General features: G+C 43.4%; 1 protein-coding gene across 3 annotated transcripts; it reads left to right on the forward strand.

Moving 5' to 3' along the window:
- Positions 1-1,143: 1,143 nt before the first annotated feature.
- On the forward strand, positions 1,144-26,688 carry LOC118360909 (uncharacterized protein KIAA1755-like). Of its 3 annotated transcripts, none has more exons than XM_035740464.2 (24): positions 1,144-1,426; positions 10,669-10,866; positions 11,079-12,579; positions 12,668-12,844; positions 12,948-13,071; positions 13,167-13,260; positions 14,769-14,855; positions 14,987-15,103; positions 17,024-17,122; positions 17,222-17,373; positions 17,478-17,616; positions 17,707-17,829; positions 17,955-18,149; positions 18,804-19,747; positions 19,934-20,183; positions 20,295-20,384; positions 20,495-20,713; positions 20,896-21,066; positions 21,280-21,457; positions 22,101-22,217; positions 22,310-22,567; positions 22,909-23,156; positions 23,316-23,373; positions 23,472-26,688. In XM_035740464.2, exons 1-23 carry the CDS (start codon positions 1,424-1,426, stop codon positions 23,355-23,357), a joined length of 5,526 nt encoding a protein of 1,841 aa, XP_035596357.1. In that variant the 5' UTR covers positions 1,144-1,423; the 3' UTR covers positions 23,358-23,373; positions 23,472-26,688. The 3 variants fall into 3 exon arrangements, with proteins under 3 accessions (XP_035596357.1, XP_035596358.1, XP_035596360.1); XM_035740465.2 differs by having other exon boundaries at positions 22,337-22,567; XM_035740467.2 differs by lacking the exon at positions 14,987-15,103.
- Positions 26,689-27,326: the final 638 nt, after the last annotated feature.

A 27,326-nucleotide genomic window follows, 5' to 3' on the forward strand; every position in this document is an offset into this window, starting at 1 on the left:
AACAATTCTTAATCTTAGGTCTTCTGAGATCTCTTTTGAGGCATGGTTCACATCAGGCAATGCTTCTTGTGAATAGCAAACTCAAATTTTGTGAGTGTTTTTTATAGGGCAAGGCAGCTCTAACCAACATCTCCAATCTCGTCTCATTGATTGGTCTTCAGGTTAGCTGACTCCTGACTCCAATGAGCTTTTGGAGAAGTCATAAGCCTAGGGGTTCACATACTTTTTCCAACCTGCACTGTGAATAATTAAATGATGTATTCAATTAAGACAAGAAAAAATAAAATAATGTGTGTGTTATTAGTTTAAGCAGACTGTTTGTCTATTGTTGCAACTTAGATGAAGATCAGATCAAATTTGATGACCAATTTATGCAGAAATCCAGGTAATTCCAAAAGGTTCACATACTTTTTCCTGCCACTGCAGATGCCATGTATCACTTTAGTCTTTGTCTGGACTTACAAGTGCTTGTCCACAGTAAGGATACCCAGTCCAGTGGCAGGACATCAATGACAGCAAAGTTCATCAGTGGCTACATTGTTTGTCTGTCTCACTCTTAATGGTGAAATTAGTATAGTTTCTGGTTGTTTCTCTCTCACCTCACAACTGTGATAAGAAAACCTGTTCATATATTGTCCATGAGTTTAATGTGCAAGGTAATGTGAGCTTGAGAAAGCTGGTTAGAATGCCAATATGAATAAATAAAAAGAATGAACCACAGCTAGGCCTCCTGAGTGAAATCACCTGTATCTACAGTATATCCACCCTGTTCACATTCTCTATGCTCATAGTGCCATACCAACAAGCAAATTTAGTTAATATGCAGACACCCAAAAGAAGACAGGAATGTGGAATGGTATGAGAGCCAAGGAATGGAAAAGTGAAAAGGTGCATGTGTGAGAGAGTGAGAGAAAGAGACAAGAGGATAGTTAGCGATAAAGAGAGAGAGAAGGAGGGAGAGGTGAGATGGAGGTTAAGAGTAACGCCAAAGAAAAGTAAGAAAGAATCTTGATGCGATTTCCTCCCCTCCCCTCCCCTCCCCTCCCCTCCCCTCCCCTCCCCTCACTCTCTCTCTCTCTCTCTCTCTCTCTCTCTTACTCCTACATGCTTTTTCTCATACTCTGCATGGGTCATGCTGCCTCCTCTCAAACTGTGGGCAGACAAACATAGCACCAGGGAGAGCTATTAGCAGCAGCAGAAGATCACCCAGGAGCTCTAAGATATTTATTTATTAGAGTCTTCCTGTTACTTAAAGTCCTGACCTCCTCACTAAGCAATTTGGAGTCGATGTCGATAGAATGGCGAATAGTGTGATCAGTTTGTCAACTTCTGAGACCCGTCGGTCTAATGATTATTCTCCTGACTGGACTCCGTACTCACAGTCGTCCCTGCTTAACTGGACAACCAACACACTGTAGGAAACATGGTAATGTAACTGTTGCTCAACATGGCCTACTTTGACTTTATGCCATTCCATTTCATATGTGTTTATTGTCAGTATTTGCTGTTTTGATATGATTTTCATCATTGTCCATCATGTTTTTACATATGTTACATTTACATTTACATTCAAATGTCTAAATTGGCCCTATAATCTCTGTCATTACAAACACACATGTAGGTTTGATGCTCCTGTGCTCCCACTTAACATAGCTAGCTACACAGCAAAATGTTTTGACTCAAGGTGAGGGTTTCAAATTACTGTGCATTCCCAGTGATTTCACAAAACACTCACCATATTGGTTGGCCTGCATCTCCCCTTTTAAAAGCAAGGCATGAGTCTAGCACATAGAATTACAAGAAGGTTCCCTTTGGGAAAAAGTTACTGAATGAATGTTTTGCTGTTTCAAGTGCTACTCAGACTCTGGAGAGGGGATGGCTATATGTTTATATTCTTTATAGCTCTGTATGAGAGTACATTGGAGAGGTAGGCTTAGGAACTGAAGTGACCATCATACCAGTATGTTTCCACTGAATCACCACATGAAAACAAAAGTTCTTTCTTCAGCAGTAAAAAGGATGTACTGTCTTGCCTGGTTACCTCAGTAAGCTCTCAAACATTGAGGTCACTCATGGAACGTCATACAATTCAGGCTTTAAGTTAATGCTCTCTGTGTACTTGTTATATCTGTGATCATGGGAGGGGGGGAAAACTGGCAGTTTGAATAACACTATGTTCAGCTGTGACTTAATTACAGGTAGGACGATGTGCAACTGATCCCCCACTTTTAATATAATGAAGTGTTTTTAAGATCACTGCTACTGCTGGACTACTGGTTTGCCACCAACTTCAAGCCATTCTGCTGCTCAAGGCATCATAAGAAAGGCCATATTTGCAAAGCAAACTGAATATAACATCTGCTTTTTTAATGGCTAAGTGATGGTTTACAGTAGAGCCACAAGATTAGGCCTGTGTTTATTTTCTCTCATGTCATTCGGCGTGTTCTCATGGAGGGCGTTAGCATGTTCTAACCTGAGGTGGTTAACTAAGATGTTTAGGAAATCTGCTATGTAATTAAATGCCTGTCTGTAAATTTAGCTGTGTAATGCAAGATACTTGCCCTCAGCATGTTATGCACCCCTGGCCAATTTACTTCAGGTAACATGTAGCATGACTTTGTTCGGGTTTTATCAAGGAGAAGTTATCTTTTAAATTCTACCCTCTATTTAATAATATAGCTAGTTCCATTATTATGGGGACAAGCACAGTTTTCAAGGAGCCAATTTACCTGGAGAGTTGAATTAGTGTGTAAAAGTGCAGCAGTCAGTCTGTCGCCCTCAGGGTAACCATTTATGGAACCCAAAAGACACTAAACCTAGACAGCTCCTGATTAAGTGTCTGTAATGATTCGGCAGTGTGTCTTTAGTGCACTTGGGCTGAGTTTTGTTTCAAATGATGCAATGAGATCATTCTGTTAACTGGCCCGTAAATTAAAACAATGTTACAGCAATTTTGATTTATTTAGATCACAGGTATGAATGTCACGGCTCACCAGTACATTTAAATAGTCCAAATCTGGGCACAAAACCCAAACAGCACAGATGATTGAGCTTACAAAGAAAACGTGTTAAGTACTGTGTTAGTTTGCATTATTTGCCTTAAGACTAAAGCACATAAGACTAAAGCACATCATCAACACAGGGACCGTAAAATGAACGCCAGTGTACTTTTCTTACTGATTCACTCCCATATTTTATTGAAAGAGGTTCCTTCTAAATACAAGCGCTGTGGCTTTATGTTAAGGTCTTATACTTTGGATACTTGGTAGGTGCTTCTCAGCTTCTCAACTGAACAGATGTATAGCATCTTGGTTGGTTATTGACAGGCAGCTCATCCCAACTAAACAATACACACTTTTGTTCTCATCTCCAGTGTGAAGCATTCCTAAAAAGTTAGTATGTGTTGGTTGCTTAGTGGTTGCCACAGCAGGCTATAATTTGATTCAAAAGCAGTCACACAGAACTGACCCACGTGCTAAAATGTTGAATAGAAACGTGAATAATGTAACAGAATGTAGGATATCAGAGATACACAGGGACGGATGCTATAGCAACCCTCTATTGGTCAAGCTGCTATTCCAGTTCACCATTCATTTAGTGTGTTTGTGCCTGTCTGCCCTGGAGAATCACTGAGAAGGATGTGTGGTATTTGGACGGTAATCCTGGGGGTGGCTGACAGGACAGTGTTATCTCCTGATGACCATTAGAGAGCTGTTGCTCAGACATCACAAAGTTACTTGGTCTGGTCTGGGAGAATCCACATCTGATTTGTTGAACTTAAAAATAAAAGAAAGAGACACAAACACAGGAAATGTAGCTTTTGAAGTTATATTGGTGTCAGAAATGGCTCAGATGCTCTGCTAAATTACATAATCCATGGGCTCGCTATTATACATAGTATTTCTCCCAGACATTATGTATACAAGATCATTTATACTGAAATACTTGAAGATACTTCAAAGTCCGCCACCGGCTTAGAAGGAGTTGTTTGGGTAAGCTGGTAAGTGAAGAGAAATATTAAATATCAGAATGTACTCTACCCACACTGGGATATCCTAATGCAATAAACTGCAATCTGAGACAAGACATTTATTTTAGTGACCGAGTGTGAGGGATGTGTATTTATTTAGTCCCCAGTGTTTCTTCAGCAAAATGTCAGCACTCAGCAGCAGACCGTTAGGCAGGCTTGCTGTTTACACCCACAGGGAGCTCTCTTGTTGCTCGGACATAACAGTAACCATGAGTCATGAACCTGCTAGCCCTGCTAATGCCACTTTCCCACATTACAAACCCTTGGATGCGCTCATCTTTTTTTCATTTCAAACCAGCAGTGTCATGCTTTTCTTAGAGCTTGTCATCATGCCTTGATAAAATAGCACTGTAGGGCAGGTTACTTATGTGCAGAGATCAAGAAGCATCCAACCATAGTATGACATAACACACAAGCTTTATTCAGAACCCCCTACAGGTGCTGGAAAAGTGTTTTCAGGTCAGTGACATGTTCCAATGGGTCAGCCCAGGATATGATTTGGTCAAACACAATTTTTTACAAAACTTTACTAAGGGTTGGTAACAGGCTGATTGGTTGGCTATTTGAGCCAGTAAAGGGGGCTTTACTATTCTTAGGTAGCGGAATGATTTTTGCTTCCCTCCAGGCCTGAGGGCACATCTTTCTAGTAGGCTTAAATGTAAAAAATGAAAATAAAAAGGGCAAATAGGAGTGGCAATATCGTCTGCTATTATTCTCAGTAATTTTCTAATCAAGTTGTCAGTTTTGTCATTATTGATAGACAATAATAATTTTTTCACCTCGTCTACACTCACTTTACAGAATTCAAAATTACCATTTTTGTCTTTCATAATTTGGTCAGATATACTTGATATGTAGTGTCAGCATTTGTTGCTGGCATGTCATGCCTAAGTTTATTAAGAAATAATGAAGTAGTTATATCAATATCAGTCGGTTTTGTGATGAATGAGCCATCTGATTCAATTAATGATAAAGCTAAGTTTGCCTTTTTTCCCAAAATGTAATTGAAGGTGCTCCAAAGCTTTTTACTATAATTCTTTGTCATTTATCTTTGTTTCATAGTGTAGTTTCTTCTTCTTTTTATTCAGTTCAGTCACATGATTTCTCTGTATGTTTGCCAATCTGTTGTGCAGCCAGACTTATTTGCCAGTAATTTTGCCTTATCCCTCTCAACCAACCAATTTTTCAATTCCTCATCAATCCACGGGGAGTTTTTAAAGTAATTTTCTTAATGGGTGCATGCTTATTAGTAACTGGGATAAGCAATTTCATAATTGTGTCAAGTGAAACATCTGATTGCTCCTCACTACACACCATCAACAAATATTATTTACATCAACAACATAGGAATCACTACAAACCATATTGTATGACCTCTTATAAACTATATTAGAATCAGCTTTGGAGCTTTGGTTTTCCTAGATATGGCTACTATATTGTGATCGCTACATCCGATGGATCTGGATACTGCTTTCAAGCACATTTATATAGCATTAGTAAATATGTGATCAATACATGTTGATGATTTCATTCCCGTGCTGTTTGTAACTACGCTGGAAGGTGACTGATAACCTGAACCAGGTTGCAGGCACTGGTTACAGTGAAGCTTTTTCTTGAGTATGAATGTCATACGTTACAAGCAAGTGATTCATTTCATGAACCTTAAGCTACATATGTTAACGTGGGCAATTTTTTGCACTTTTCTGGGATGCTTGTTTGTTTTCATTGCTTTACTGGGAAGCTTAGTAGATATTGTCATGTTATTTATGTTAGTGCAGGGTGACCTGCACACAGTGGACAACCTACTAGGGCACACAGCCTCAGTGCTAACAGCATAAATCTGGTTCATAGGCACATGATGGCTGCATAAAATAGCTGTAGGATCAGCAGAGGCATGCAGGGCAGTTAGAGGGACATACATTACGTTACATGTACATTTGCTAAAGCGTTACGATGACTCAGCGACACAATGGTAGGGATTAACTGAGCTGGGCTTGGGTCATTGATAAGTCATTGTCTCAACACAGCCTTATAATGCTCTGAAAGGATCCAGTAGATCCCATCCTCCATATAAAACGTGTTGTTTCCAAAAGGTATCAAAATTGTCAACAAAAGTTACACCCATTGAGCTTCAATAATCACCTAGCCAGTTGTGAAGAAGAAACCTGCTAAAGTGTTCAATGCCACAATTCAGAGAGGGTATAGGGCCAGATATGATGGCTATTTTATTAGTGTCTAGCAGAGAGTCGATCAGCTCTTTGATGTCCAGTTTCAACTGCTCAGAGCTGCCCTTCATAATGTCAATAAAAACAACATAGACTATGATAGAATCAATAACCATGTCCTGGCGTAGTACATTCTGGAGCATCTTAGTAATGTAATTTACTCCAGCTCCAGGATAGGACATTGTTTTTGCACCAGGAACAGTCACATTCCTTACCATGGAGCTGCCCAAAATCTCCACGGACAAGGAAATCTGCCCACTCCCATGCTTCACAGGATTCTGAGAACCCTTTAAGGACGGGCAAGAGGCAGGATAACTTGAGCCCGTAGTTCCCGGCGCCTGGTGCAGGACACCGACAGATAGAGAAGCCTCGCTCGATCCAGAGCAGGGACAGAAGGTTGCCGACGTCGACTTTGAAATCGTAAGGGAAGGAGTAGGAGTAAGCCGTGCGACCACAGACACAGGTACCCCCAGCGACCAATGTGCAGGAAGATCAGGCTACAGGGCGGTGAAACTATTCGTTGTTTGTATCCACTCCAGGCCTCTCTTGCTGTGTTCCTTCGACTCCGCTATCGGATGGGGGAAGAGAGGCAGGAGATGCCTCCCCTGGCGAACGAACTCTGGGCAACACCGGCCAGCCTGATAACAACAAACGACAAAGGTTTGGTTTTTCTCCTGTCCAACATAGACTAGTAGATGGAGTAATAACGGAGAGCTTTAAAGGAAGTGGGCTAGTCAGCCAGACAAGGTCCAAAGGGATCATTCTGATCACGACCTGATATGCCCAGACTCTCCCTCCATCTCCACACCGGAGCTGGGATGCACTGAGTTCTGTGGAATGATCTGCGGAATCATCACAGTGGTATTCCTCCATTCAAGGTGCATCTTCTTTGATGCACCTTATGTCTAAACGTCTTTACAGTGAAATTATCTTGATTGGTGATCTGAACTGGTGTTGGTTAGAGCCGGTGTCTGATGAATAAAAAATGTTTTGTAATTCTATGAATCTTACCCAGTTGATTAACTCACCCACTCGCCCAAATCTTAAATGCCCAGATAAATCTACCCTGATTGATTTGATATTGACAAATGTTCTGCTGTTGGTGATTTTTGTAATGATTTAAATTACCATTGTGCTGTTGTTGCTGTTAGAAATACTAAGGTCCCTAAGACAAACCCACGTTTTATTCGTAAGAGAAATTTGAAGTGTTTTAATGAGCAGGCTTTCTTTCATGATTTGCTTTATTTTGACTGGAGCAAGTTTGAGCTTATCCCTGATGTGGAAACTGCCTGGAAATGATTTCATGATGGTTTTTTCCAAATAGTAAACAAACATGCCCCATTCCGCAGGTTCAGGGTTAAAGGGCGGGATAATCCATGGTTTTCTTCTGAGCTGTCTTGTATTATTCACAACCGTAATCTAGCCTGGGCTAAAGCAAGGAAATCATGTTCTGATGGTGATTGTCTTATTTTTAGGCAGTTACTAAACAAGTGTTCTTTTCTTCTCAGGAAGGCCAAGTCTGAATATTTTATGTCTGTTACCACTGATAACCTGAATGACCCTAGAAAGTTTTGGAAGGCTATTAAGTCTAATGAATTATCGTCATGTGTTTTTGAAGGACTCTGTTGCTGTATATGACAAAACTGAAATTCTGAATTGTTTCAATGAGCACTTTGTATCATCTGGTAGGCTGTTTGATTCAGTGTCCTCTGTCTCTGTACAACCCTGTGTGGATGAACGAGTGAGAGCTGGTCAAACCTTTAGCTTTTTGACATTCTCAGTGCAGGTGGTACATAAAGCCCTGAAATCCTTAGATCAGAGAAAGCCTGCAGGTCCTGATCTTTTGGATCCCTGCTTTTTAAATCTGGCAGCTGATTTAATAGCTGAACCTCTGACATATCTGTTCAATCTAACCCTGGAATGTAATGAAATTCCAAAAATCTAGAAATCAGCATTTGTGCTACCACTTTTAAAAGGGGGAGATCCAACTCTTTTAAATAATTATAGGCCAATCTCAAAGCTGTCACCCCTGGTGAAAATACTTGAAACCCTTGTAAGTGAACAGCTAAAATAGTTTTTATTTACTAACTCTATTTTATCAATGTACCAATCGGGCTTCAGGGAGAAGCATAGCACAATTACAGCAGCCATGAAGGTTTTAAATTATATCACTGAAGCCATTGACAAAAAACAGCAGTCTCACTTTTTATTGATCTCTCTAAGGCTTTTGATACAGGAGATCATGCTATACTAAGGCAGAGATTGTCAGGCGTAGGTCTTTCAGAGCATGCAGTTGCATGGTTTGCTAACTATCTGTCTGATAGAACTCAGTGCACTCAATTTGATGGGCTTATGTCTGTTCAATTGTCTGTCTTTAATGGTGTGCCCCAAGGCTCTGTACTTGGTCCTCTCTTATTCACTATTTATATAAATGATTTAGACAAAAATGTCCAAAATGCGCAACTTCATTTTTATTCTGATGATACTGTTATTTACTGTTGTGCCTCGTCTCTTACAAAAGCTTTCCAAAACTTGCAAACTGCTTTTGATACTGTTCAACATACCTTGTGTCAATTGAAGCTTATCCTCAATACTGACAAAAATAAACTAATGGTGTTTTCTAAAGCAAGAAATAGACCTCTGAACCTTTCACCTGTCAGGGCAAGGAGATTGAGGTTGTAATCTCTTATAAATATCTTGGAATTTTAATTGATGACGGCCTCTCTTTTAAATTGCATATTCAACAACTCACAAAAAAATTGAAGCTGAAATTGGGATTTTATTTTAGGAATACGGCCTGTTTTTCTTTTGAAACCAGAAGGAGGCTAGTATCAGCTACATTTATGCCTTTACTTGACTATGGGGATATTTTATATATGAATGCTTTCGCTCAGTGTTTGAGATCAATTAAAACCCTTTACCATGGCACTTTGAGATTTATTTTAAGCTGCAAAACCCTTACTCATCACTGCACTTTGTATACCCGGGTTGGCTGGCCTTCTCTAGTCACTCGTAGGCTCAGGCACGGGTATACTTTCATTTACAAAGCCATTTTGGGTTTACTACCTTTTTATTTGGGCATTTTTATTGTTCAGAAATGTGGTGGGTACTCCCTTCGTTTGCTGGACTTTATCCTGCTAACTGTTCCAAATGTCCGAACGGAATTTGGTAAAAGGGCTTTTATGTACTCTGCGCCATCGTCTTGGAACTCCTTACAAAATACTTTTAAACTGGAAGAACTTGTCCCGATTAGTATTTTAAATCACTGATGAATGATCTTGAGACTGATTCCCTGACCTATCAATGTTTTTAATTTGATGTTTTTGATTTTGTTATACTCTTGTGAATTGTATGGTTTTTACTAGATGACTTTTAGTTTTTCATGTTGTTTGTCTGTAATTTTTGTAATGACTTGGTGCTGCCTATCTTGGCTCTTCAAAAATAGATTTTAAATCTTAATGAGCCCTTCCTAGTTAAATAAAGGTTAAATAAAACATCTAAATAAATCAAAACAAACTCATCACTATGAGCAAGTAGGCAACATATTTTCCCATTGAGGAAAATGTTTATTGTTGATTAAATGGCTTCATAACTCTATTGTGTAAATGTATTCTAATTCACGATCTGTTGAAATATAATTGAACAATAAAGAGGGTGGTGTCTAGTAACATTTGCCAGTCATAATATCCCTACAATTATATTGAAATCAGTCTATGTAGCTTGGCAAGGCATGGTAACCACATTGCACCAGGGACCATAAGAACCATGTTTCCTCCTACAGAGACTCTCCATTGAGACAAGAAACATCCACATATGCATTTACCTCCCACAGCAGATGCATGGCTTTCACAAAGCTAAATTAAGCAGGGCCTAAAAGTGGTTGATAGGCCACCATGGAGGTCAGAGAGAATGTGAAACCATAAACCAGGCCTCTCCTCTAGCAGAGACCCCCAGTCTGTTTATGGATGCTTGGTATCTGCCGAAATGCTGCTTATGCTGCTCAAATATCTCATGTGATACTGTAGCCACCCTGACATCCACAGCAACTTTGTCCTTGTCAACGTCTCTGGTGAATGGTTATGGATTGTTCTGTGTGAAGGAAGAAGGAAAAAGGTCTGAGGTCTTACTGGAAACATACTAAGGGATGGCAGGAACAAAGGATAGCAGACAATGGTGTTTGTGTGTTTTATGACCTTATGGATGTCAATTAAGCTTTTCTTTAAAGGGATGCAGAACTGCTTTTAGATGTTCGAAATTCGATATGTGATACAAATGTACCGCAGCCTATGTATGTGAAAAACAACTCCTGTCTGTATCTAATCTTTATCTCCATCTTTTCTTGGGCCAAAAAAAACATTTGAATATTTTAACTTATGTTTGTGCTGACCTCAGGCCTGTCTCTTATGTTAATAGAACCCTGAGTCTCTGGACAGGTCCATCCAGAACACCCTCTCAGACCTCTACCCTCCCTTTGAGGCCACAGCCCCCACCGTCCTGAGCCAGCTCTTCCAGGTCATAGAGGAACGTTACCAAGGAGACACACTCAAGTGTCTGCTGGACTTCCTCATTACAGCCAAACACATCCTTGAGAGTGTTCAACAGGCTGCCTGTGTGAGTCAACAGCCTCCGAGTTATACACATCAACACAGATGCTATACAAAAAATACATAACAGTTCACCATACACATTATATACAGGCATTTAGGCTCAAATAAAGACCACCTATACAAAACAAAGTTACCTCAATTACAAAGCTTGCAAAGTAATGCTAAGTGTAAAGACAAATGAAATGGTAAAGAAATGTCTGTCATTTTTCCCATCAGGCCCAGTACTCTGATGTGGTGTTCCGCTGTGAGGGCTGGCCTCTGTGTCTGCATGAGAAGGTGGTGATCCAGCTTGCCTCCATCAACCCCCTATTGCTGCGCCCAGGGGACTTCTACCTGCAGGTGGCACCCTTTTCTGAACAGTCCGCCCGCATTGTGGTCCGGAGCCTGCTGGGGGAGGAGGAGGGACAGGGTCGGGAGGTAGAGGAGACACCCATCCCTGAGACCTCCTACCCCTGCATCTTCACTGAGGACTGGCTGGGGGAGCTCAACCATGGCCGCCATGGCACCCTTCTCAGCCACTGTATCCTCTCCACAGACCAGGGCATGGTGAAGGTGCCATGGGCACAGGTGGCTCTACCTGAGTTTGTGGATAAACCCAGAACTATGGCCTTGTCATCTCCTAACCCTGCTGCTACTCAACAGGAGAAAGTGCCAAGGCCAGTGCCCTCGTTGGCGCTGCCTCCCCCTGCCTCTGGGTACTCTGTGGAGACTAGGATCTCTCCTGCTAAACATGGCATTGCGGTGTCGCTGTGTCTGGTGGACAGTAACTGCTCCAGGCTGGTTAAGGTGGATCAGGATAGGCCTGTGGCTAAGCCAATTGGCTGGGTGTCTCCCAACACATGGGACAGCCGCAGCAACAACACCTCTGAAGTTGAGGGGGAATACATAGACTTGGTGGAGTTCACTAAGCAGAAAGAAGCGTTGCTCAGTGGGGCTCACAGTCACACACACCCCAGAGCACCCATATTTAGGCCTGTTACCCTCAACAGGCCTGGTGTTCCTTCGGCTCCAGCCCTGCCCCCGCCCCTGGCCTTGGCTCCTGCCCCCCACCGGCCCCTCAGAGAACCGTTACACTGTGGCCGGACCGTCCGATTCCCCGAAAACCCCCCCTGCACCCCTTGCATGAGGAGGAGAATGGGCCAGGTGTCCAAAGCACAGGAGCTCAGGTGCCGGTACAGAGAGTCTTACCATTCAGCACTGCAGAACCCTGTTACCTTTGAGAGAGACAATAGACTGAATACACTGGCGGTTCTGGAGGAGGCTAGTCTATGTGAGGGGAGACTGGGACCAGAGGGTAAAGAATTATGTCCTGGTCCCTCCCAGCAGTGCTACTATCCAGACCCAGGTCACCATAACCAGACTCCACCTGTTAGCACGGTTTCCTGTTGGAAGTCTGGAGAAAGTAACACTATATCCAGTGGAGTTTTGCAAGGCCTATGTGGCACTAGGGAGTCTACAGAAATTACTACCAAATCCATTGGAATTTTACAAGGCCTGAATGACACCATAGAGGATGATGGGAGATGTCCCTCCTCTCTGTCGACCACTATTGTGGACATATCAGAGAAGTGTGAAGTTGTGATACAAGGAAGAAAAAGTAGGGACATTGACTTCACTACAAAGATGATTCCCAGCTTACATGTAGTGAAATGTAAAAACACGACAGCTTTTGGCCTGGTTTCCCCAAAGATGAACAGGCGGAGACTGCCCAACCAAGGTAAGAGGTCTACAGCATGGCATGTTGTTGTTATTCTGTTGTATATTAAATATATCACATACCTCTGTATGATCCCTCCTTCCTAAAGATGTCTCCCAGGCTGGCCAACCCTTCATACCCGTTACAAACGGACACCAGACCCCTCCACTTGAAATTACCCAGCAGCCCCTGGATCACCATGCTGTGCCCAGCTCTAAGGTCCTGTTACCAGCCTCAGCAGAACACAGCACTCACCATCTCCAGATGGGAGTCGCATGTCTAACTGGTATGGAAAACCCCCTTACATGGTTTGCCTCAGAGACAGAGGTGTACGATATCTGTCCAGGGAAAGTGTATCAGATCCTCATGTTCCCCTCTCCCATACTCAGGTGGCAGAGACAGGACAGGTCGGTTGGTGGTTGAGGTGCACGGAGACAAGGAAGGATGGAGATCTCCTTTAGTGTCAAGTCTGGAACTCAGCAAACTTCTGCTCTACCTCCACTCTGTAATCAAGTATGTATGATACCCCCTGGGCTGGTCCCTCGCTTATGTAGCCTGAACCATTGGAACCATTCTTAATTCATTGTTTTCATCTTCATAATTTATAGGCGAGAACTAAGAGAACTTGGAATGACACTAGTTATTGATGCTCGGAAGACTCCACCTCCACCACAGTTCAATAAGGCCTTGTTGGTGGTTCAGGTAAGAAGACTTGGCATCTTCCTTGTCATTTTGGAATCATCACTACACAACATAACCACAAGAGGGTAGCAACTATCTAAAGAAGTATTCCCTTGTAATGTCGAGATCACAATTTATTTATCTCAGTTGTTATGTCGAGATCACAAGATAATGAAAAGTACCACGCATCATCCATTCATTTGTTCAGATGCACAATAACCACTTCATCAAGGAGCCTTGTGGCTGCATTGATCGCAATGCACTCCTGGGGCATGTCTCCCAGGCTCCGTGCTGGCCCCCAAGACCACAGCCAATCGCATGAAAGGAACAACACAGCTAAATTGGCTAGTCTGGTGAGCTAGCTAGTTAGCTAGGTAGTCTTGTTAGCTAGCTAGCATGTTATCTATGCTGGTTGTCAGCTTGCATAACAGATATGTTTAAAATTATAAGAGACACTTGTTTTGTGGATAATATTTACATTTACTGTGGGTGAGCTCCATTCAAGACAGGCTGATCAGATTCAATAGGCTGAAAAGTCAGGATGCTGCATTGTAGGCTGTTTTATAATTAAGGCTCCTTGCAGGCAGATTAAATGTCTAAGTGCTTTATAGGCAGATGCATATAATCCAGAATGGGTGAGCTCAATTCCTGGCAGGTTGATCAGATTCAATAGTTGCCCCAGAGGCTGATCAATCATAATTGTGCCTTTGCTGACAGCCTATGAGGCTGAAATTTAATCTGATCAGCCTGTCAGGAATGGATACAGCCACTCTGTAAATGTAAATATAATCCATAAAACATTAAGTGTCACTTACAATTAAACACATACTGTATGAGTTATGCAAGCCAACAACCAGAATAGTTAACAAGCTAGTCTAGCTAACAGAACTAGCTAGCTCGTACTCAGTCACTCACAAATCTAGCCAAGTTAGCTGTGTTGTTGCCTGGGGGTGGCAAACAGGCTTGGCCTGTCAGACATCGTTCAGGGGTTAAACACCTCAGGTAAGGCCTCAGGTAAGGCCTCAAGTAAGGCCTCAGGTAAAGGCCTCAGGTAAGGCCTCAGGTAAGGTAAGGGAAATTTAACTTGCTAACATTCTAAGTTATACACTGATAATGAGCGCCAAACACAAATGAAAGTGTGATGTTAGCATGAAATGTACCATCTCTTAGTGTGGCAATCAATATAAATGTATTGCGCTGATCCACCATGGGCTCTGCTGCCTCAGCCATACTGTCAATCTGTCATCAATACATCCACAATATGTCCACTCCTATTTTGCTGTGTCGTGATCATGAGAAAATTATTGTGATCTCGACAAAATAACTTTCGTTATGTAGTGATCATGAGATAAATAAGTTGTGATCTTGACATTATGAGGGAATTATTTTATTCCTACCCGGACTTTTCCCTCTGTTTATTCTTGTCTTTACTCCCCAGATTGTGCTCAGTTTTACCTGCAGTTATAGGCTACTGTATTTACTCATACCTATTTATTACTGTGAGGTCTCCTATTTGGATTATGTTACAGGAGCAGATTCCCCATGCAATACACAGTGTCTTGATCCTAGTGGAGAAGGAGAGCTGCCATCGCACAGAGAAATGTCCTAGACTACAGGTCAGATCTGAATCAAGGGTTTCCTCTCATGATTTCCATCAAGCTTAGAATTTTAGAAATAGTTAATGCATTCATTCTGGGTGGCTTGCTATCTGATGTCACTGACTGTGCCATTCTCTATCTATAAGTAGATTGCTGTGGTGACCTCACTGAAGGGGTTGCACAAGCTGGTGGAGGGGAGTCAGCTGACCTCCGGCCTAGAGGGCACCCTTCCCTACAACCACATTGACTGGCTGCAGCTCCATCAGGTAGGCCCCTAGAGGCCACCCTGTCCTAAAGCCACCAGGACTGGCTGCAGCTCATCATGTAGGCCCCTAGAGGCCACCCTGTCCTAAAGCCACCAGGACTGGCTGCAGCTCATCATGTAGGCCCCTAGAGGCCACCCTGTCCTAAAGCCACCAGGACTGGCTGCAGCTCCATCAGGTAGGCCCCTAGAGGCCACCCTGTCCTAAAGCCACCAGGACTGGCTGCAGCTCATCATGTAGGCCCCTAGAGGCCACCCTGTCCTAAAGCCACCAGGACTGGCTGCAGCTCATCATGTAGGCCCCTAGAGGTCACCCTGTCCTAAAGCCACCAGGACTGGCTGCAGCTCATCATGTAGGCCCCTAGAGGCCACCCTGTCCTAAAGCCACCAGGACTGGCTGCAGCTCATCATGTAGGCCCCTAGAGGCCACCCTGTCCTAAAGCCACCAGGACTGGCTGCAGCTCCATCATGTAGGCCCCTATAGGACACCCTGTCCTAAAGCCACCAGGACTGGCTGCAGCTCCATCATGTAGGCCCCTAGAGGTCACCCTGTCCTAAAGCCACCAGGACTGGCTGCAGCTCATCATGTAGGCCCCTAGAGGCCACCCTGTCCTAAAGCCACCAGGACTGGCTGCAGCTCATCATGTAGGCCCCTAGAGGCCACCCTGTCCTAAAGCCACCAGGACTGGCTGCAGCTCCATCATGTAGGCCCCTAGAGGCCACCCTGTCCTAAAGCCACCAGGACTGGCTGCAGCTCCATCAGGTAGGCCCCTAGAGGCCACCCTGTCCTAAAGCCACCAGGACTGGCTGCAGCTCCATCAGGTAGGCCCCTAAAGGCCACCCTGTCCTAAAGCCACCAGGACTGGCTGCAGCTCCATCATGTAGGCCCCTAGAGGACACCCTGTCCTAAAGCCACCAGGACAGGCTGCAGCTCCATCATGTAGGCCCCTAGAGGACACCCTGTCCTAAAGCCACCAGGACTGGCTGCAGCTCCATCATGTAGGCCCCTAGAGGACACCCTGTCCTAAAGCCACCAGGACTGGCTGCAGCTCCATCATGTAGGCCCCTAGAGGACACCCTGTCCTAAAGCCACCAGGACTGGCTGCAGCTCCATCATGTAGGCCCCTAGAGGACACCCTGTCCTAAAGCCACCAGGATTGACTGCAGCTCCATCATGTAGGCCCCTAGAGGACACCCTGTCCTAAAGCCACTAGGTCTGGCTCCATCAGGTAGGACAGTCAGAGCATCAAAGCAACCTCAGACTAGGTTCTGTTTGCTCCTAGCAGAACTCGTCTAGGCTTTAGCGCACGACTGTGATTGCATACTCCCTTAGAGACCTTCCATTGAAAAATGACCAGTTGATCAATCACCGACTGTGATTGCATACTCCCTTAGAGACCTTCCCTTGAAAAATGACCAGTTGATCAATCACCGACTGTGATTGCATACTCCCTTAGAGACCTTCCCTTGAAAAATGACCAGTTGATCAATCACCGACTGTGATTGCATACTCCCTTAGAGACCTTCCCTTGAAAAATGACCAGTTGATCAATCACCGACTGTGATTGCATACTCCCTTAGAGACCTTCCCTTGAAAAATGACCAGTTGATCAATCACCGACTGTGATTGCATACTCCCTTAGAGACCTTCCCTTGAAAAATGACCAGTTGATCAATCCCCGACAAAGGGGCTGATAGGTTATAAATTTGACTAAAATATACTTCGGCTACCAAACGTCAACTTGCCTTGAGAAAATAAATTGTGTGCGCCGAAGAGCAACAAAAAAAACACCAAATCGAACAAAACTGGCACAACATTTAGTCACGTTTCGACTGGATATTATGCCACGGCCTTTTAACAGACACTACAGAACTCTTGTTTGTTCTGCTTTGACGTCTGATGTTCAGAACATTTATCTTTCAGAAACTTCATCCCTTTATGTCAGATCTCCAGGAGGCCTCAGGTTTGCTACTAACAGCCATCAGGAAACTAGAGGAAGACCGTAAGATTGACACAGTGCAGGTATTGGATTTAACCTTGACGACACTGTATTATTGAAAACATGTTGGAATGGACATGGGGTTCTTATTATCCTCAAACCCTTCTCTCCCTGTGTGGCAGGATGTACAGAGGTGTATTCTAGAACAGAGAACTCTGATGAAGGATGTTCTGGAGGACAGACGGTTGGTCGTTTTGCAAAGGGAGGGAGGAGCCATGCTGGCTAGACTGAGAAGGGAGAGTGACCTCAGATACTCTCACTGTGAGGATTACAGGTACACTACCTCTCACTGTTTATTATGAGCAGGATAATTGTGGGCCTTCTTCAAAGGATGCTTATCAATGTATTATTCCCTTGACCTATGACCGCTTTGTGCAGTGATGCAGTGGATTCTGTGACCTGCATGTACAACCATGTAGAGGAGCAGGCCCATGTGCTGGTGCACAGATCCAACATGTCCCTGGAGCACCTTGAATACCTGCTCCAACTCAGAGAAATGGAGGGCCATTTCTCTAAGGTACATTCAGAGGCTCCTCATATGGTATACGTACTTTATATCCATTAGGTAAACACTTAGGATATTTAGTAACCCTCCTCCCTTCTGTAGATCAGAGAATGGTTTGATGCAGAAGGGGAACGGCGGTTGTTGGAGGCAGAATCCGTGGAGGATTCTAGAAAAAGAGTGGAGCAGACTCTCCGTAGTTTCAGTGCATTCCTCACTAAAGCCAATGTAAGTCAGTCTATCTCCACTCACCCAATGACGCAAAGTGGTGACACTGTTTCATGCAGAAATTGAAGTGCCCATGAAAGTCCATGTTTCAATTGAATCACATATTTCCTGTAACTGTCAATTAGGAGCAGAAGCACAAGGCTATGGCCCTGGTGACGGAGGCAGAGAAGATCCAGGGTCCATCCCCATACCCTGAGACTGAGGTGTTCAGGACCATGGTCTGCACCTTCAAATCTGGCCTGGCTGACTTCCTCTCCCGGGCAGAGAGGTGCTGTAGTGAGCTGGAGACTATGGTCACTGTGTGCAACTTCTGTGAGCAGGTTGGTGTCTATACTGAAAACTGGATTGGTTGTTGTTCCACGTTGGTTAGTAAACATTTCAGTCAACTCTGTTGTCTCTTTCAAGGTTTTTGAATAGGTTGAGGCTGCGGATCTGACATTTCTGGACCTGAATTTTGACCACATGAAAGAAAAATGTGACCATTTGGTCTCAATTATCCTAAAATCTTATAAGAAATTAGGTGGTGTTTTTGTCTTACAGTAGCAAGGTTATGCTATTATATTCGGTCCTGTTATGTATTCAGCTTTGATCTAACTTCATTAAAGGGATACTTCTGGAGGCCCCTTGTCTATGAGTCAGATGAACTCGCGGATACCATTTTTATGTCTCTGCTTGCAGTTTGAAGGAAGTTGCTAACTAGCTCTTGTACAATTGCTGGACACAGGGGAAAAAAACATGTTATCTACAAGTTCATCTCACTCTGGGAAGTAGATAAATGGGCTCATTGCCAAAATCACAAAGGTTCCCTTTAAACAAGCACCATTCACCAGAGTAGCCTGTTCTCTACGAGTAGAACAGAGACTGTGCGTAACGTAGAGAATCACACAGGCACTTCGGTACCTTTAGCTGTTGGGAAGAAAGTTCCAGAAAAGTCGGATCCACAGCCACTCATAAGTATTTTGCCTTTCTTCCAGGCTACTGAGCTGGCCAAAGACTGCAGACAATACCTGGACCAGGTTGTCAGACGCCCAGAGACGGATGATGTCTCTACACTCCAGATGTACCAGGAGAGCTTTGTCCAGTTCTCCCCAGAGCTCTTCCAGGAGGTGAAGGGCCAGGCGTGTGCTTTGAGGGGCTCCAGGGGCATGCGGGTGTGGAACGTAGCGTGGCTAAAGTGTCAGGAGGTCAGGCAGCAGCTAGAGGAGAGACTACAGGATGTGGAGAGGGCCTTGCGGAACACAGGCCCCTGGCATGAACAACTTAGAGCTCGTGAGGATGAGGCCTTGGTTCATACAGTGACTCATCGTGATGGAGTTCTGGTACTGCCCAGACCTGGTCTACCACACTGGTACAATCCTCCATCAGGCTCTATGATGGGAAGGTATCACGGGGCCTTGGAGAGCAGGAACAACTCTGTGACCTGCTGTAATATAAACTTCAAGCCTGAGAATAACAGACCTTGTAAACGGTCAAAGACCACCACAATGCCGGCCTCTCCCCATATCAGATCCATTAGGAGAGCGGAGAGAGAGCCCAGTGGGAGAGAGGCCTGCCGAGGGAGGAGCAGAGAGGACGCCACCCTTGCCGACTTGCACACTGTGGGCTGTGAGTGGTTCCCGTGGCAACGCGGGGGCCTGGGCCGGTCCACGAGCGAGGACTCGTGTGCGACCGCCACGTCCAGTCAGTCTGAGTCTTGCGTCCAGACGCCTTCCTGTTCCCACGGGAAACCCTCCTGTCGGATCCTGCAGGCCGCTCAGAAGTTCCAGATCTCACGGCATGGCAGCTTCTGCTCAGAGGAATCCTGTAGTGTCCGAGAGGGGGCAGAGAGGACCTCTTCAAGGAATACTAGCCCATCAGTGAGGAGGTGTGAGGGAACAACATCATTGGCAAGTTCAGAGGAGAAGGCTGGCAATATTATGTGAGTTCCTAATGGAGCAAGACCTTCACCTTAGATTGATTGACTCAATGTGTTTTTACTTTTGCTTCATCTACTCTAAACTTGCACTATCTTGACAAAGGTACATTTCAATGATTCATTTTCTGTTATTTCCAGAGGACTGAAAATGTGTGTTAGGCTGTGTTGTTGATGTAACTTTATCTGTAGAAAGCTGCAGCGGATCATGGCCGAGCTACTGTTAACAGAGAGGGAGTATGTGCGCTCCCTGGGTTACATCCTGACTCATTACCTCCCCCTGCTGGAGAGGCCTGACGTGCCACAAGACCTGCGGGGCAAACGTGGAGTCATCTTTGGGAACCTGGAGAAGCTGTATGACTTCCACGGCCATTTCTTCCTCAGAGAGCTAGAAGCTTGTCAGACAGAGCCTTTACAAGTGGCTCGCTGCTTCCTGAGACACGTGAGTTACATGTTTGTGTCCTATAACTCTGTTGTTTAGCTGAATTTGTTACTGAAGTTGAATACATTTAATATTCCTGTTGTAACTGTAAACTCTTCCTCCTATATGTAGAGAGATAGTTTAGGCCTCTATGCTCTCTACAGCAAGAACAAGCCTCAATCGGATGCCTTAATCCTTCACCATCGCCCTGACATCTTCAAGGTGAGGTACTCCCATCAATGCTCAATGTCAAAGATCAATGCTCACTTCGTATCAATGCTCTCGCCATCCCTACTGTGACCAATCCTCTGTCTCCTCTCCTTCCACCCCAGAGGAAGCAGCAGGAGCTGGGGGATCACATGGACCTGTCCTCCTACTTGCTGAGGCCCATCCAGAGGATCAGTAAGTACAGCCTGCTTCTGCAGGACATGCTGGGGATGTGTGGGCCTCAGAGAGACAGGGAAGAGCTCCAGGCTGCAGCCGAAGTGGTCCGCTTCCAGATGCGTCATGGCAACGACCTCCTCACCATGGACGCCATCCAGGACTGTGACGTAAGTTTACCATCCAAATCATCACAACCTCCAAAATGTGTCACTTATGAACAGCTGTCCAAATGGGGGGTAAATGTGGGCACATAAGTGGGAAATGATCACCCATTATTGAATGAACAATATCAAGGATTTTCAGGAATAAACATGGATGTATTTGTCTCCACTCCTCCCTCCGCCACCAGGTGAATCTGAAGGAGCAGGGCCAGCTGATTCGCCAGGATGAGTTCATCGTGTTCTTCAGAAAGAAGAAATGCTCCCGCCGTATTTTCCTCTTCCAGGATCTCATCCTCTTCAGCAAGACCAAGAAGACCAATGTGGGCAATGATGTGTACATCTACAAACAGTCTTTCAAGGTGTGTATACCATATTATAAAAAATAAAAAAACGAACATAAGACCCAATTTACAGAATGGATTTTGAGCATTGTAATTATTGTTCAACAAAAAAGAATGCTTAACAGCCTTTATGTTTGCTATACAAAGACCAAGTCATCCAGCCCTTATGTTGACATTGGTAACAGCAAGCATTCTTTATTTAGTATTTCTTTCACTTCTGTTTCTGTCTAGACATCTGATATCGGGATGACACATAACTCTGGAGAGAGTGGTTTCTGTTTTGAGATCTGGTTCCGGCGGAGGAAGTTCCAGGACACGTACACTCTGAAGGCTGACAGGGCAGAGGTGAAAAGGGCCTGGACCAGAGACCTGGAGCAGATCCTCTGGGAACAAGCTGCCTACAGCAGAGGTGAATCCTCATTTTGGGGGGGGAACTCAATCTGGCTTTCAACTTAATCTTAAAAGTTGTAATAGTAGAATCACAAGGTGCTATTTCTAAATTGGGTCGTGCATCATCAGTTCCTCTTGTCATGTTAGTCATTACATACCTTAGAGAGATATTTATAACTTGTTATAAATGTCCAGATCAACTAGCCCATGTCAGATAATGTTCTGTAGCTAGGTTTTTAGCCCATCGATTTTCTTGTAATGTTTGAGTCACTCAAATATCACACGAATAAACATTATTCAAATGTCAAATGTATAGAAGTGCAAGAAAATTTGCTTAAAACTGCACAATTTTCTCTGCACACCATGACAAAATGTGTAGAATTGCAGGAAATAAGCTTTAAACCTACACATTTTTCTCTCTGCCTACAAGAGGGGTGTGAACAGTGTGTCATGAACAGTGATTGTGTCCATAGAAATAGATGTGGTGCCACGTTGGGGATTTTCCCCAATGCTGGAATGGGAGCCCGAGTGAAAAGATTTGGGAACCCCTGTGGGGGTGCAATTGTGAAGAAATGCTATATCAGACACTAAATACATCCAATTGATGTTTTGGTTGAGTAAGTTTGAGCATTAAGACAGGTGTTGTGTTTGGTGTGTTGTAGAACTGAGGATACAGGAGAGGGTGTTCATGGGCACGGGGAGGAACCCTTTAATGGACATACAGCCTAACGAGGCAGCCATCTGTGACAGGGCCACCAACTGTGTCCTGCTAGGAAGAGGTAACAAGTCCACAGCCAAGTCCCATACTCAGGAACTGACAACACAAATGTGTAATGTACTCATTGACTGAATTGTCTCTTTGCTTTGTCAGCTCCTGTGTCGTCTTTTCCACAAACAGATCTTGAATGTCTCCGGCCCAACTCCATTGGTTCAGGCAGTAGTGCCTCTACCTCCTGCAGCCACTCATCTTCCTCCTCTGGACGAGGTTCTTTACCTCCTGTAGGTTACCCTGGTAACCAGATACAAGCTGGGGAAACCAATCACATTGTCTATTCCTCCCCGGAGACTGTGACTGAAGATGACCCCAATAACCATCATAATCACCAGAAACAAAACCTTCATCTTCTCAGTGAGTTTTATTGTTCTTTCATTAGGGCCCTGTGTTTTGGCTAATCGTGCCAAATTGCCTGAATTTTAACCTTTAAGTCTTTTCTAGAAATGAGAATTAGACCAAAGTAAGTAAGTAATTGTCTGAGAATGGTGCTGGACCATCTGACATAAAAAGAAAAGGGGACAGTGATGGTTGAAATCCAGGTAATATGACATGATTAACCAAAACACAGGGCCCTATGCATGGTGCATGACTGCAGACTAACACAAACAGACATACAGAACATGACACTTGATATGTGCAAGCATGTGACTAAACGTGGGTGATGCCATATCTACTTACCTTTCTGTTGATTCCAGTGGACAGCATGGAGTCGTCAGGTGAGAGTGGCAGTGTGTTCAGCAGCTCGGAGTGCAGCTGCCTCTCTGCCATTGGTGGAGAGGTGGAGGACTCGTCATCTGTCCTGTCCCAGAGCTCCCAGTCCTGTGTCACCCAGAGAACAGCAGCACCCAATCTCAGGAAGAACAGCTCCCCTGCTACGATCAGGAAGAAGCCCTCCATTGCTCCCAAACCACCAGTGCTGGCTGCTCCTCAGAGCCTGCAAAAGGTGTGGTGAAATGATGTAATCATGCCAGTAATTGGACCTAATAGTAAACCTTCATAATAAATACACTGTACATTTTCAAATGGATCATTTTAGTTACATATTTTATATAAAATCTCTATAAAGATCAAAGAAAACTTACAGCCAATAATTTCTTCACAGGGCAAAAACATGGTTGCTATAGGAAAATCAACAGAAGTTTAACCAGTGGATTTAATGGGTGAGTTGAGACCAAATACAGTACTTTTTATTACCATACAAGGTGCATACATGTGCAATGTAGTTGTTTAACATATTATGGGATTGATTTCCTTCTAGATGGTTCATCCTGTGGATCTCTGAGCAGTGATGATGGAGAGCAATCAGGCTGACAGTCAATTAAAAACTATGATAACAGACTGAATGGACCACTAGTTGACAAGCACTGAAGAGAAAGTGACTTTGTGTCTTTGAAGAACTAAAGTATCTGGAATATTCTAGCTGAAATATCATGAAAAGGAACACATGATGGATTGTGGTCAGTTTTCAAAGTGCTTATGGTGTCCATTTATCTAATAATACTTCTTAAGCAACCACTTCTTTATCAGATACTGCTTTAACTGAATGGCTATTGTTTTACTGTCATTGGTTCATAGAACATACTTTTTTGTCTTTGTAATACTAGTAGTATTTCAGCTGTTAACTTTTACAAGGGATTTCTTTGGAATTTACACATCATTCTCACCATGTCATGTTGACTCTCTTGATGACCCCATATTGATGACCCCATCTCTTGATGACCCCATATTGATGACCCCATCTCTTGATGACCCCATATTGATGACCCCATCTCTTGATGACCCCATATTCCCATGAAATGTCAAATATGGGTTAATATTTTTTTCTTCAAATTACACACATTTAACACTTTATAATGTACCGGTACACATGTCAAACTCAAACAACTGACTATAGAAACACTTGTTCCCATCAGTATTCTCTGCAGGCTCAGGACAACTTGTCAGTGGTACTCTGACATAATTTCCTGCCCAGATTTATAGATAAATTAGGGATCAACTATTGATGTCCAGGTGGGATAGCAGAGGAGCAGCAAGTTACTTCCTATTTTTTTCCCATTTTACCCCAGCTTTGTACTATATTGCCGTGAAAAATGTATGGAAAGGGAGAAAACCACTAAATTGGAATAATTTAAGGGGTCCATCTGGCATTTTCAACTCATCAGAAACCAGTGTCTTCAGACTTCTCCAGTTGTTCTAATAGTCAACATATTGATTTACAATATTCATTACAAACCATGTATATGATTAAACATTGTGACCTGACTGACCAAGCGTAGCCCTTTTGGTCAGCACATAGCCATCGGTTAAGCATCAGATAACATTGTTGTGTAGGTCACCCTGTTGAACTGAACGCTCCTCTACCATAGCCCCCCTCCACTGTCCTGAACAGTTTGTGTCACAAATGGGTTACATACAATATCAGTAAACTAATTACTCATTGAGATATTCTTTATTTACATTTGGGTAGTCATTTAATTATAACCTCTGTGTTTATTCATGTATGTGACATAAAACAATAAAAGGTTCATGAATTTAAAAAAAGTTAGTTATTCTTTTTCGGAAGTTTAAAAAAAAGTTGTTGTAAAGTATATGCAGACCTGCATGCAGGTGTGAAGTTTAGATGTGAGTCTTTAAGATTTGAGATTCTTCAAAGTAGCCACCCTTTGCCTTGACGACAGCTTTGCAGACTCTTGGCATTCTCTCAACCAGCTCCACCGGGAATGCTTTTCCAACAGTCTTGAAGGAGTTGCCACATATGCTGAGCACTTGTTGGCTGCTTTTCCTTCACTCTGCGGTCCAACTCATCCCAAACCATCTCAATTGAATTGAGGTCGGGTGATTGTGGAGGCCAGGTCATCTGATGCAGCACTCTATCACTTTCCTTCTTGGTCAAATAGCCCTTACACAACCTGGAGGTGTGTTGGGTCATTGTCCTGTTGAAAAACAAATGATAGTCCCACTAAGCGCAAACCAGATGGGATGGTGTATTGCTGCAGAATGCTGTAGAAGCCATGCTGGTTGACTGTGCCTTGAATTCTAAATAAATCACAGACAGTGTCACCAGCAAAGCTCACCTACTCTGCATCTCACAAAGACACGGCGGTTGGAACAAAAAATCTCCAATTTGGATTCATCAGACCAAAGGAAAGATTTTCACCTGTCTAATGTCCATTGCTTATGTTTCTTGGCCCAAGCAAGTCTCTTCTTCTTATTGGTGTCCCTTAGTAGTGTTTTCTTTGCAGAAAATCGACCATGAAGGCCTGATTCACGCAGTCTCCTCTGAACAGTTGATGTTGAAATGTGTCTGTTACTTGAACTCTGTGAAGCATTGATTTGGGCTGCTTTTTCTGAGGCTGGTAACACTAATGAACATATCCTCTGCAGCAGAGGTAACTCTGGGTCTTCCTTTCCTGTGGCGGTCCTCATGAGAGCCAGTTTCATCATAGAGCTTGATGGTTTTTTGACTGCACTTGTAGAAATGTTCTTAAAGTAATGATGGACTGTCGTTTCTCTTTTCTTATTTGAGCATTTCTTGCCATAATGTGAAATTCCACAAATTAACTTTTAACAACGCACACCTGTTAATTGAGATGCATTCCAGGTGTCTACCTCATGAAGCTGGTTGAGAGAAGGCCAAGAGTGTGAAAAGCTGTCATTAAGAGAAAGGGTGGCTACTTTGAAGAATATCACATTTATTTTGATTTGTTTAACACTTTTTTGGTTACTACATGATTCCATATGTGTTATTTTAAGGTTTTGATGTCTTCACTATTATTCTACAATGTAGAAAATGGTGAAAACAAAGAAAAACGCTTGAATGAGTAGGTGTGTCCAAACTTTTGACTGGTATTGTATAGTAAGTGGTATAGCTTTACAATAGGCTGAATTTACAAACTTATGTTTCACTATGGCATCTTTATGTGATGAAAACCATTTGAACCATGTTGAGGAAGGAACCAACATGACCAAAAAAAGCTTCAAGAAGGACGTGGCTTGACAGACAAAATGGTCATATTACAAATACTACAAGTATCCCTGGAGTAACATTGAAGCGAGGATATCATCAAGCACACTCTCTAGACCAGTAACACCAGACATTATTTAAACTATTGGATCAAGGTATAGACTTACTGCCACGCTCTGATCTGTTTCACTTGTCCTTGTCTCCTCCCCCTCCAGGTGTCGCTCATCATCCCCAGTGCATGTATCCCTGTGTTTTCTGTCTCTCTGTGCCAGTTTGTCTTGTTTGCCAAGTCAACCAGCGTTTATCTCCTAGCTCCTGTTTTTCCCAGAAGCACATTTTTCCTAGGCCTCCTGGTTTAGACCGTTGCCTGACCTGGCCATTCTTCCTGCCCTGACCTCGAGATTGTCTAATGCCCTGTACTGTTTGGACTCTGACCTGGTTTATGGACTCTCGCTTATACCCGACCTGCCTTTTGCCTACCCCTGGTGTTATAATAAATATCGGAGTTCAACCATCTGCCTACTGTGTCTGCATATGGGTCTTGCCTTGTACCCTTATACTTACAGTAGATAAAAACATACTATGGTTCTACAAAAAAATGTCTGTTGTTTACTGATGGAAACACTCCAAGGTTGACACGTTGGTTGACAGGTTGTTAAACAATTGATGACTTATTTTGCAATGAAATACCATCAGCAGATGAAAACTGATGTCACTTGTTTAATCCACTTCAAATCAGTGTAGATGAAGGGGAGGAGACAGGTTAAAGAAGGATTTTAAGCCTTGAGCCAATTGAAACATGGATTGTGTATGTGTGCCATTCAGAGGGTGAATGGGCAAGACAAAAGATTGAAGTGCCTTTGAATGAGGTATGGTAGTAGGGGCCAGGCGCACCGGTTTGAGTGTGTCAAGAACTGCAACGCTGCTGGGTTTTTCATGCTCAACAGTTCCCTGTGTATATCAAGAATGGGTGGGGGGCACTCTATATTAGGAAGGTGTCCCTAATGTACATTACTACTTAAGAAAATGGTCTTCATACGATTTAAATGTTTTTTATTTGGCTTTTTTCACAGCCTTGGATATAGAACAATGCATTTTTGATAGTAAAATCAGCATGACTACTCACCACACCGAACATAATGGGTTTGA

This window comes from Oncorhynchus keta, chromosome 28 (assembly GCF_023373465.1).
Source record: "Oncorhynchus keta strain PuntledgeMale-10-30-2019 chromosome 28, Oket_V2, whole genome shotgun sequence".
NCBI lineage: Eukaryota > Metazoa > Chordata > Actinopteri > Salmoniformes > Salmonidae > Oncorhynchus > Oncorhynchus keta.